At 44.0% G+C, this 12,162-nt stretch overlaps 1 protein-coding gene across 1 annotated transcript; it reads right to left on the reverse strand.

Moving 5' to 3' along the window:
- Positions 1 to 2,501: 2,501 nt before the first annotated feature.
- On the reverse strand, positions 2,502 to 11,737 carry NPY (neuropeptide Y). The gene is made up of 4 exons (XM_064166959.1): positions 11,407 to 11,737; positions 11,067 to 11,254; positions 6,813 to 6,893; positions 2,502 to 2,729 (listed from the first exon to the last, which is right to left on the reverse strand). The coding sequence occupies exons 2-4, from the start codon at positions 11,252 to 11,254 to the stop codon at positions 2,705 to 2,707; spliced, it is 294 nt and encodes a 97-aa protein (XP_064023029.1). The 5' UTR covers positions 11,407 to 11,737; the 3' UTR covers positions 2,502 to 2,704.
- Between the last annotated feature and the right edge of the window lie 425 nt (positions 11,738 to 12,162).

The following is a 12,162-nucleotide window of genomic DNA, read 5'->3' on the forward strand; positions in this document are numbered from 1 at the left end:
ATGTCACCAGCACAACCCTGCCCCTCAAATTCACTGTGGACAGGTCGTCCCCAGCTCTACACCACCAGCATATCCCATTCAAAACCCACTTGTATGTATATCTGTGTGACCTACTCCAGGTGAACTTTCTCTGGCAGGGGGTTAGGCCACATGATCTTTCAAGGTCCCTTCCAACCTCTAGCATTCTGTGATTCCATGTGCAAATCTTCCCTTCTAGAAGACACATGAGATCAGCCAGACCCCAATTTGGTTTAATCAAAGTTAAGCATAACTGAGATATATTGCAGAAGCTGCCAGAGGTAAAGCTAGACTGCATTTTAAATGTTTTACCCTTACCTGTGTACATTCCTCATGATTTCAAACCTACAATAAATAGGGGAGAAAATACTATTGCTTACTTTTATGGTTCCCACATCTTGCTTTCCCTTGCACTTCCTTATATCCTGACATAAATTTCAGCCTTTGCTGCAGAAACAAGGCTTCATTTCTCATGCTTAGAAAGAAAAAGATGAAAAGGTTAACCCTAAGTCAAAATGTAGAAGTCATACTAAACAAATCCAGCATTTATCTTCATTTCATAGCTCATATTTAAGTCTGTTCTGTGGTTTAAAGAGACAATCCAATATTTCCAATGTCAAGAGTGATGTATGAAGTACACAGGGAAGGTAAGTGCTAAGCATACTCGACTGCTATGGCAGTGTTGTGTCTGCCACAGAGAACACAGGAAGATTTTAGAGAGAAAATCATAGGTCAGCGTGGATAGATAAATATTGTGTGAGCGCTTTGCCTTGTTTCTCTCTTTGACAGCTCACAAAGTAATAAATCTGAAACTTCAATTTAGCTTTTTCTAGTTTCCTATACACATAGGTGTTCCTGAAGAGAACTCAAGTAACTGAGTGGAACAGCATGTGCTAATTCTCCTTTGACTCTTTCTTTCTCCACCAAGGCGTATTTGTAATGACAGTGATAAGCAAAATAGGTTTAGTTCTACTATCATTTACATGCTAATTACTATATATAGATACTAGAAATTATCAGGAATTAGAGATACTGTGTAGCAGCTTCCTCACTGATTTCTACTTCTTGTTTTAACAATTATTCAAAGCAGAACTTTATGTGGTCTTTAACCGATCAGGTCTTGGCCAGCAGCTGATGAGCCCCCGCTAGCCCCATCCTGGAGTCCCTCTGAACATTATAATTTGGGTGGAAATTGTTTATACCAGCGATTTCAAACATTTTTTTGTAATACTGGACTGCTCTTAGTCCTCACAATTGCACGTGTAGCACTGTGGATCCCATCACCAAACCTCTAAGTAAAGTATTGCTGCTGAAAGCAAAATTTACCCATTCCAGTGACACCCTAGTGTTATGCTTTACTGAAGAAAGTGTACCCACAGAAGACAGCACATCCTGGGAACGTGGTAACACTTTGCAATGCACCTAACATGCATATGTAGAGATCTGGAACTTGCTTGCTCTGACGCATCTCTCCTTGGGGGCAACAGCCACGAGCCCAAGGCACTGAAAAGGCAGGAATAAGATGTCAATACATTAAACCCTCACACTTACTCTTCCTATTTGGAAATTTTTGTGTGCTTTATTATCCAGTGTTCACTCACAGTGTCTAAATGAAAGAAGTTACACCTAAACAATCAGGAGCCAAGGACCAGCATTTGTGTCATGACCAGTGTGGGTCCTGACCATACTATGAGATACATATCTGTGAACTAAACTGCTTAAGAACAAGGGTAGCATGCATTACATTATGTTACTTGGAATAAAAACTTTAAGGGTTCCTTCAGAGGTCCTTGTGTTTAAGTCCCTCGTTAGGCTAGTGCCAAAATTAATCAAATAACAGAAAGAGAATAAAAAAACTGAATACAGTTCTCCTTTTCCCATTCCAGGTACCTGCTCACAGTGAAAACAGAAACCATCAATGACTCCAAATAAGACAGGCTCAGAGTGCAAGTACCCAAAGCGTTGTGATTTATCAGTGTGCTCCTCTGCAAGACATTAGACAATGTACAACCTCTCCTTTCTGGCAAAAATAGCTTAGATTTGTCCTGGTTTATGAGTTACTTTAGATAGTTTTCCACTGCTTTGCTTACTGCCAAAACAAAGATGTTACATCTGTTTTACTTAAAACTCCTAATTCAGGTTAACAGCCGAGCTTTGAACCAGTTTTAAAGGGTTAGCAGAATTAAGCAGTGAGATTCCTATGAAAATACATCTGTGAATATAAGCACCAAATTAATTGTTAGTGTGGTGATCCCTCCCACAACACTATTTTCCTAAATTATGTGCCTTGTGATAAATTATTTTGAACAGCTTTGTACAGACCAAGCAGCTGAGCTGAGTTTGAGGCTTTATCTTACTTTGCACACTAATTACTGTAATAAGTGTGACCCTTTAATTGTCCATACTACTTTCAACTGCAGGGAGGTTATAATTCAGTTTTAATCACCTAAAACGTCTCTTTGCTGAACCAATGACAGGGTGGCTTGTTTCCATTTCGTGTGTTATATTTTGGAATGCACAAATAATTTATTTAAATAAAGGTATATACAAATAGGATGAAGGAAAATCTCTACAGAATTCAGTACAATGGGTGCATGCACTGGGAAAGATGCTATGATTTGCTTTCAGAGGCTTGGAGTATGAATTGAAAACTTGGAAAAGTTCTGACGGTGTGCTGAAAATCCCATCACCACACGGAAGGGTCTTCAAACCTGCAATACATATTACAAGTGAAAAAACAAACCAAAACCATCAGCAATTAAAGACATTTTCAAGCCTCTTCTGGAAAATCCAAAGTTAAAACTACCTACAGTTCTGATTTTAGTAACGGCATAAAGGATATTTAATAAATAAAGCATAAATAAAGAATATTTAATAAATAAAGGAATATTTGCAGTTGAAGATCGATGCTCAGAGGGCTGCAGCAGCTCTGCTATGAGGACAGGCTACAAGAGTTGGGGCTCTTCAGCCTGGAGAAGAGAAAGCTTCGAGGAGACCTTGTAGTAGCCTACAAGTGGCTACAGGAGGGCTGGAGAGGGGCTACTAACAAGGTCTTGTAATGACAGAACAAGGAGTAATGGGTTTAAACTGGCAGAGGTGAGATTCAGTCTAGATGTTAGGAAGATCTTTCCAGTGAGGGTGGTGAGACACTGGCACAGGCTGCCAAGGGAGGCTGTAGCTGCTTCTTCCCTGGAGGTGTTCAAGGCCAGGTTGGATGAAGCCTTGAACAGCCTGTTCTAGTGGGAGGTGTCCCTGCCTATGGCGGGGGAGTGGAACTGGATGAGCTTTGAGGCCCCATCCAACCATTCTATGATATGCTGCTCCCATCAAACCACAGGCACCCAGGTTGGTTAAATGTCTACACTTTGGTACCAGAACTTGCCCCATCATACTGCTGTCCAGCTGGCACATTTTCACATCACTGAGACTCAATCTGCAAAGCTGCTTTATACCATTAAGAAGCTCTTAAGGAAATTCAGTTAGAAAATGACAACATGTTGAAAAAAGCCAGAGATTTTTTTTTTGCTCTTACTCAGGAGTAAAGAGTTTCCAAAGAGAATTCACTGAGCCACTAAAAACCATGCCATGCTATTAGTACTTGCAGGCAAAACACAAGCTCACAGTTGCCATCCTGAGTTATCATTGTGATATTCCACTTAATACCAAACATCTGAAACACATCTGAAATCCTGAGGGCAGGATTTGAGCCAGAGCTCCTCTGCTTGCAAACAGTTGTCGTGTCTACACAGCAAAGAAGTCAACAGGTGAAGAACATGTGAGAGAGACTATAGAAAATGCATTTGCCATGGTTTTTGACATCTAAGAAAGTTGGGCATCTAGTGACCAGGGAGGCACTGGCACCTTGAGAGGGCAACCGATCCCATTTTCAGATGGAAGGCTCATTTTGGAGATACACATCCCTCCAATTGACTGCAAAGGCGGCTTAGAAAATTACTTCACAATACATAGCTAAGTTTTAAAGGAGTAGTAGTAGAGGAGATGCATCATGTCAATGAATTTTAAAGGCTTTCTCATGACTCCACAGACTCAGCAAGATCAGAAACATGTCACGTCACGTGATTTTTACTCAAGTCAAAGCGTCACCTTTTGGTTTTATTCCTTACCTTTCTATATTTTAATTGGTTTCTGAAGTAACCTTGCTGAGCTTTCTTTATACAGTCAGAATAGACCTAGACTGCAAGATACTTCAGGGGATATATTAGTCAGCAAAAGTGAAATACCAAACCAGACCAGCCAAGCTGAATGCTGTTGTTTGTTAATACCTCGATCTCTAGTTCCAAAGTTCATTCCCAATGTGCCCTTGTGGCCAAGAAGGCCAATGGGATCTTGGGGTGTATTAGGAAGAGTGTGTCCAGCAGACCAAGGGAGGTTCTCCTTCCCCTCTACTCTGCCCTGCTGAGACCTTATCTTGAATAGCGTATTCTGTTTTGGGCTCTCCGGTTTAAGAGGGACAGGGATCTGCTGGAGAGGGTCCAGCGGAGAGCTACAAGGATGATTAGGGGACTGAAACACTGCCTTATGAGGAGAGGCTGAGGGACTTGGGGCTTTTTAGTCTGGAGAAGAGAAGACTGAGAGGGAATGGTGTAAGTGTTTATAAACATCTGAAGGTTGGTCAGGAGAGGGGGGACAGGCTCTGCTCACTTGCTCCCTGCAATAGGACAAGGAGCAATGGGTGTAAGTTGCATCAAAAGAGGTTCCAAGGGGAAACTTCTTTACTGTAAGGGCCACAGAGTACTGGAACAGGCTCCCCAGAGAGGTTGTGAGGTCTCCTTCTCTGGAGACTTTCAAAGCCTGTCTGGATGTGTTCCTCTGTGATCTGTGTTAGATAGCATTGTCCTGCTCTGGCAGGGGGGATTGGACTTGATGATCTCCTTGGGTCCCTTCCAAGCCCTAATATCCTGTGATCCTGTGAAGTCAGGAAGTGTCTATGATCCAAAACATATCTCCCCCTGGAGGAAGCCAGGCTGAATGAATGAAAGGCTGGCTGGTATTACTCTGTATTTAAAGAATTGTACACTTTAGAACTAGTTACACATTCAGCCAGCTATGAGCAGGTATATTTTGTTGTTGCACCAGGGCCCATTTGCTGAGTGTCCAGCTGTCCACTCTTGTGTGGCTTTCCTAACTTCCCCACCAGCTTTCAAACCTTCTGGATAATTTCAGCCAAGAGGTACAGATATCTCAGAGATATTAAGTTCCTGACGTGCCACGAAACACAGGACTGGGTAGAAAGAAGATTTAATTATGTCTTCACATGGAGAGAAGAAAGCTGGAGCAGGGTTCAGTATGTATACAGAATCTTATTCTGGAAAACATATCCATAGGAAAGTAGATATCATTGTTCCCAGTACTCCCATAATTGTCATCGATGAATGACAAATATCACACTCAGCTTAAAGTGCTGTTACAGGGGGTGTGAAATAAAAATCTGTTTCTCATCAATTCTTGATCTTAAATGCAGACTAGTTATTTTGCTCATGAGTCTTTACTCCCTGGTGTGTTATAAATAGCATTACTGAAACAATAATAATAACCATAAAGTTTTATTACAAAGGAGTGAAAATTACAGAGAGTGTATTAGACTTTGTACTACCCTGTGTGTTGCCTCAAACTCATGGCAGTGGAAATTTCCCATTATGTGAAGGCCCTGGCTTGTCATTACCAAACACAAAATAGTCTGGTACATTTCACTGCACTCCATGCACTTTTTTACATAAGCATCTGCAGAGAAAACTGCATCTCCACAGCTGTGCTTAAGCCAATGGTCTCCCTGTGCACAGAACAGCAAGTCTCATGGACACTGTCCTTTGGTGGCAGTAGAAATTTGGTTACCTTTCAGTAACAAGATCAAGTCCTAAGTTCATTGCTACAGACTATTATGTTTAAGTACTTAACCAGTTTAATTGAGCCTTTGCACAGATGGTGAAAGTGCAGAGCATTCGCTTGTAGACTCCTGAGATGATACTGCTGCACAAGATATCTGTTTCTGCAGTAGAAGCACTACCAGCAAACTTCAGGATAGAAGTAAAGGTTTAAACTGACCTCACCCACACTTGATGGCAAGTGAATCTGAACCCTGCATTTTCTTTCATGAGACAAAAGCTCCTCAACTTACCTACTGTTAACTGTACAAATTGTAGTCACTGCTACAGTATCTTACATTATAGCTAAAGTGTCATTACCTAACCACATAAACACAGTATGTACATTTAGAGCCCTACTGTTGCTAGGAACACCACTGTTATTTTAAACCAAGAGCAAATGGAAATATGAAGGCTTGCTTTCTCTCTGTAAATTCTTAGGTACAAAATCAGTGTGAAACGCTGTATTTTAAAGACATAGCCATGCATTTGTGTAAAAACTAACATATGTGCTTATTCACCACTCACACCTTTAGAGGAAAAATTTAAACCTGAGTAGCCAGTTAGTACAAATATGCAACCTCTGGGGCTCCAGTATGTAAAGATTCGTCATCAGGCATCAGCACACAGTTCTGTGTAATAAAGACCAGTGTGGCTTGGAGTGCTCCCCAAAAGAGCAGCTGTAGCCTGCTGCCAAACTCAGGAGAAGAGTAGTTTGGACTACATTATATCTGGCAAGGCATTTCTTGCATTCATAGATTCTAGCTCTCAATAAAAAAGGGATGAAAAGGATGTTTAACCAGCTGTTGGTAGCATATGTTGTCTCCCTGTGAAATGTGTTTATTGATAACAAATGAAACCATTAAATCTAAATGAGAAGTGAAAGTCAACACAAAACTTCTTCATACATACCTGGGTCTAGGAATATTTTCTGTGCTTTCCCTTAACAAGAGGTCTGAGATCAGTGTCTCTGGGCTTGATCTCTTCCCATATCTAAGGAAAGAGAAAAATGCACTTGTTTTTGTTTATGTCATTTGTTTAAAAATGAACTCAAGCACAGAACCGTTAAGTAGAGCAGACATAGAGACAACTTTCCAGCAAGTGTTTTTAACTTGACTTAGCCATGTGAGAAGAGATACACTCCTCAGGGTTTCTTTGGATACATTTCTTTCAATAATCATGTTACATTGCTAGTATTTAGAAACTCCGAATATTTCTTCATTTGATGGCTGTTCCTGGATATGATAAGGTCTTGCACCTTACTGATGTTAGCTTGAGGAAGGTGGAGGAAGCTATGCATGGTATGTTATTCCTGCCTACAAACCCAGTTCCACCAACTCACTAACTTCCATGTTGGTGTAGATGTTACTGTAGTATCAGGGAGGAATCTTTTGAACTATGTTGCCACCGAGGATAAAACTTTCTGCATCTGAGTTCTTCCTTACTTGCTGGGATAACATCAGCTATCCATCCTACATTTAGACAGCAGCTGCCTTTGTATTGTTTGGGAGTTTTTTAATCCTGGGTGCAATACTGTCCTGGGTGCAATACTGTGCTCAACAGCTAAGAGAACTGCAGTCCCTGGTTTTTGAGATGGAATTTGTTCCTTTTTCCTGAGAAAACAGACGTGACAAGAGCAGCCAACTTGACAGCCCCTTCTTCATTACAAGGATTCATTAGCATGAGAGTGATAACCATAAGCAAACGCTCCCTTGGTTGGAAAGAATTAACATCATGGTTTCTAACTTGTGTGTGTAATTAGCCTGAACCACAAAGCACCTTAACAGATAATAGCTTTGTGAATGCTGCTTGAGTGAAATTCTGATTCCAGAGAAATCAGAGGTATAATTAAGGACTTAGATTTTATCCACTGCTAGGAAGATGTTTCTCCAATAAGTTGACTTAAACTGTGGCAGACAACACCAACCAAACCAAAAAAGAAACCTTCCCAAACTATCTTCCAAAAGCTGGCAGTTTTAACTGTTCAAGGCAGGACTTACTGAAAAGTGGAAACATAGTTCAACTTTCAATCATTTTATTCAACTTGCTCTATTTTTATAATGTCTGAATCATTTGAGTGCTACAGAAAGACAAAGCATCAGTTTCCAAATTTTAAAGTAAATTGCTTAATCTAAGTTGACTGAAAGCAGGTGTCTGAAACAGCCAGACATTGTAAAATGCAATTACAGTAACTCAATCAAGCATGATGCTGAATCAAATACCTTGCACTCCATCACCACAAAGGGATTTCTTTCATTATATTTCCCTATTCTAATTAACATGTATGTGACCTCAACTTCAACTGAGGGGGAGTCCAATTTGCCTTTGTTTTAAAGAAATTAATGACCTAGCAAATAAACAACCTGCTGCAACAGTTTATACTTGGGCAAAACTCCCACTAGCTTCTTGTAGCAACAGTCTCTGAACAAGAAATGGGTAGCATCTCTCCAGATGCAGAGATTAGGACAAATCATGAAGATGACTGTGTTGGAGAGACAGCTTTTAAATGAATCCTTTCAACACCTTTGCTAGACCAGTGCTGCTCCTTGTGGCAGATGGACCCACCATGTCCTCACACAGCAAATCTGCACACAGAGCAATTAATGACTGCAACCATTTGCACTGGCCAAGGAGCAGAAGCAAGAGCAATTCAAGGAAAGACAGGCTCTGGGGAAAGCCTTTTGAACAGTACAAGGCTATGAGATAAAGACCACAGCTGTGGGACTAATCTAAAGACACACAGACATCTGTGGGGCAGCGGTCTGCATCTGTGCTGGTCATCTTAGGCTCTCTTTTATTCATAAAGAACTGGCACCTGAGGACCAAGGGATCGCAACAGGAAAAAAAAGTAGGGTGAAAGTCACCAGGCCTGTTTCAGACAAGTACCTGCTTCCCTCAGCTAACCTCAAAAGGGTATAAATGCAGAGATGTCTAAAGCTAAGTGAGATGGATCTGAAGGAAAAGGATCTCAAAGAAGAAAGGGAGCAAGGCAGACACATGATCTAAAGAGAAAGGTGGTCTGGAAGAAGATTCATAGCAGTTGGGGTGAAGGTCTTGTGGGTCATAGTATCTCAGAGGGGAATGACACTGAAATGCTTCAGTTAGGATCAGAAGCAAAAGCCAGGAAGATGAGCTAGGAAGTTATTCATAATCACAAAAACATCAAACAAGTCTAGACAGATGAACCTGAAGAGAAAAAAAGCATTGATCTCTCCATCCTTTCCTAATGTGCACTTAACTACTCCATCTCACCAGATGCACAACAACCAGGCTGCAGGCACCAGGTGAGAGGCTGAGCACAGCTTGCTCACACACCCTCAAGTGAAGCAGGATGAGCCCTTGGACCCCTCATCTCCCCTGTGTTACAGAGCTTCTGAGCAGCACCATGCACAAAGATAGAAAACTGTAAGAAGAGAGAAGGCTTTGAGCACATCTGCTGAAACAATGTGATCATCCTTAGAGCAGTCTAAAGTGCTTCAAAAGTTATTGATTCATTTTGCAACTGAGTGTGTCGCTGCTGAAACAGGGGACCTCCAGGAGCTCAGTTAAGCTTTCCAAACAGAGGCAGCAATTACTTTATTTCTGCACTGTTAATTCCCCACACAGTGGAGACAGCACATCTAATCAGCTTTAAAATGTGCATTGTGGAGGGGTTTTTCTGCCAGCTTTCTTGTACTTGCAGGTCCAGGTTCCCTTTAGTGTGAGGGGTGGGTGGGAAAACTAGGTAAAATCTGAAGAACAAAATTGGAATTCTGCATTGTCTTATCCATCAGCAGTAATAACTATTTCAGTTTGTTTCAAAACCCAGATCCACACAGAAGAATGAAAGCAGCTTCAGTCTCCAAGTCATGTATTTGCACCCCAAGAATCAGGGAAAAAGCTACACTGTCACTATTAAAGGAGGAACACAGGGCACGTACCAAAAGTAGAGACTGAATACAAAAACAAGGGTTCATTGGTTTGGGTTGGGTTTTTGTTTGTTTGTTTTAAACATGACTTGGTTTTGGACAGGACCCCTGGAGATGAAAGAAACAAGAGATGAGAGACCAGCCTCCAGATCCCATCACACGCAAGGGAAAAAAAGGGCAGACCTTGAGGACCAGATTTTAGCAGTAATCTAGTCAAAAAGCTACCCCATGACAGAAGCATGCCATGCACATAAATGAGTTGTGAATATTGCTTTAAAAGTTCAGGACTGAAGAACTGTCTTTCTATCAGCCTCTTCATCTGTGTTATGATGTTAGTGCACTGGCAGGCAATCTTATGAGTGTGCTGGGAAAGCTCTCGGTTACATGATAGCCTCCCTTCTAATTCAATTCTTTAGATTTCTAGAGGGACAAATGAAAGCCTAATTTTAGCCCTCTCATCTGGTTTTGATATTAAACAGATAAATATGTCAAAGCTCTTCTGGGTCACAGACTGTTCAGGGACCTCAGAGGAAACTTGTGTTAATCACACAGTCTAAACTGGACAGATGCTCTCAAAGAAAACGACTTTCTGTAATGATTTGCACTTTTCTCAGTCTGAGCCTTTCCCCCTCCTTTAACAAGCACAATCATCCCCAGAATGCCAAATCGGAGCCTGTCGGGCTTGGGTCACATTGTTTTCTCTTTCAGTTTGGGCTTGAGTTGAGAGAAGTTTTTGTTAGGACTAGTGGGAGTTTGGGCACTCACAGCTGTAGCTGGCAAACTGCAAAGCATCTGGACTACGACAAGTTTTCAGCAGTGCTTGAGAGACTCTCATCAGAGTCTTCTCTTAGAGTCAGTGACAGCAAAAGAAGTGGCAAACGGCTTCTAATGCCCCAACTCTCCATCTCCCAGGTCCTGTCTCTCCTCCCATTTGGAGAATTCTCCCTGCGTACGCTGCCCTGCAGTTCATGCCCTCGACCGCTAGCCTGTCTGTGTCAGGGTTAGGAAGGGCTGGGAGAGCACCAACACCCCTGAACCTCCTTTCAGTCTGGGTGGTGGAAATCCAGCTCCAGAAGCACAGACAATTCAAGGGCTAGCTCCAACGGCAATCTGTGCACCATGTCTTTCTCTGCGTTGGAGCGGGGAAAAGACAAGCAGGGGCGCGGGGCTTCCCACTCCTCCTGCCCCGACCCTCGCCAAGGAAAAAAAGTAGCCCGAGGAACGTGAAGGGGAACGTGGGCCGGGCCGCGATGCCTACCTCTGCCTGGTGATGAGGTTGATGTAGTGCCTCAGCGCCGAGTAGTATCTGGCCATGTCCTCTGCGGGGGCGTCCTCGCCGGGGCTGTCCGGTTTGGAGGGGTACGCCTCTGCCAGCGACCCCAGGCAGACCAGCAGCGACAGGGCGAAAGTCAGCACCGAGACCCACAGCCTCACGGTACCCTGCATCTGCAGAGGGGTGGCATGGGGAGAGGCGCCGTCAGCACCTGCCTCGACGGCGGGAGCACAGCCTCAACGCCTCCCGGCTGGGGTCACCACCCGGCTCCGGTCCCATGCCCTCGTCACCCCCGTCCCCACCCATGCCCCGTCGCGGTACTCACAGCGGCGGCTGCAGCTCACGTCTCTGGGCTCAGTAAGACGCTTCTGCCCGTGGGTTGGGGCTCCCGAGTGCGAGGCTCCGAGCCTCAACGGGCTGCTTTAAGGCTTCCCCGGCAGGCAGGAGGGGCCTCGGGCGATCACGCCTCGCTTGCTCCGGTCCCCCCCCCGCCCCGGCCCCGCTCCGCCTGCCCCTGTCCCGGGAGGGGCACCGCGGCCAGGCGGGGCCGGGCGGGACCGAAGGGGCGGGCACCGCCGCTGCTCCCCGAGCACCGCACCGGTAAATGCCGCCCCAGTCTGCAGCCGGGCTCCGCTCCCCCGGCCCCGCGTGTCTTGGGTCCAGCCGTGGGAGGCCGGATGCTCCTCCCCGTGGAACCGCCCGGTGTCGGAGGCTGGCGGGGCCAGAGGAGCGCATTTACCCCACTCCCGCGGCACCGAAGCGGCACTAAGCTTGAGCTAACTCTTAGCAGGAGTGGAGCTCAACATAAAACTAGTAAAGACGGATTAGGGCAACCAAAACCACCAAATCTCTGCCACAGGTTCAGACACTAGACCGACCAAATGGGTCAGTCTTAAGGCTTAGGTAGCAGCGGTGCTGTGGCAACAAATCTGTTCCTCCCTCTGAACTCACTCTGCCAGGGACAGCCTTTACACCCATGCTCAGGGCCATCTTCTGAGTGGCTTTTCTGAAGTGAAGTTATTGTGGTTTATTTCTGTGTCTGAGCTACATGCCACAGAAAACAACTCACCAATGCCATGGG

Source organism: Pogoniulus pusillus, chromosome 28 (assembly GCF_015220805.1).
Source record: "Pogoniulus pusillus isolate bPogPus1 chromosome 28, bPogPus1.pri, whole genome shotgun sequence".
Lineage (NCBI taxonomy): Eukaryota > Metazoa > Chordata > Aves > Piciformes > Lybiidae > Pogoniulus > Pogoniulus pusillus.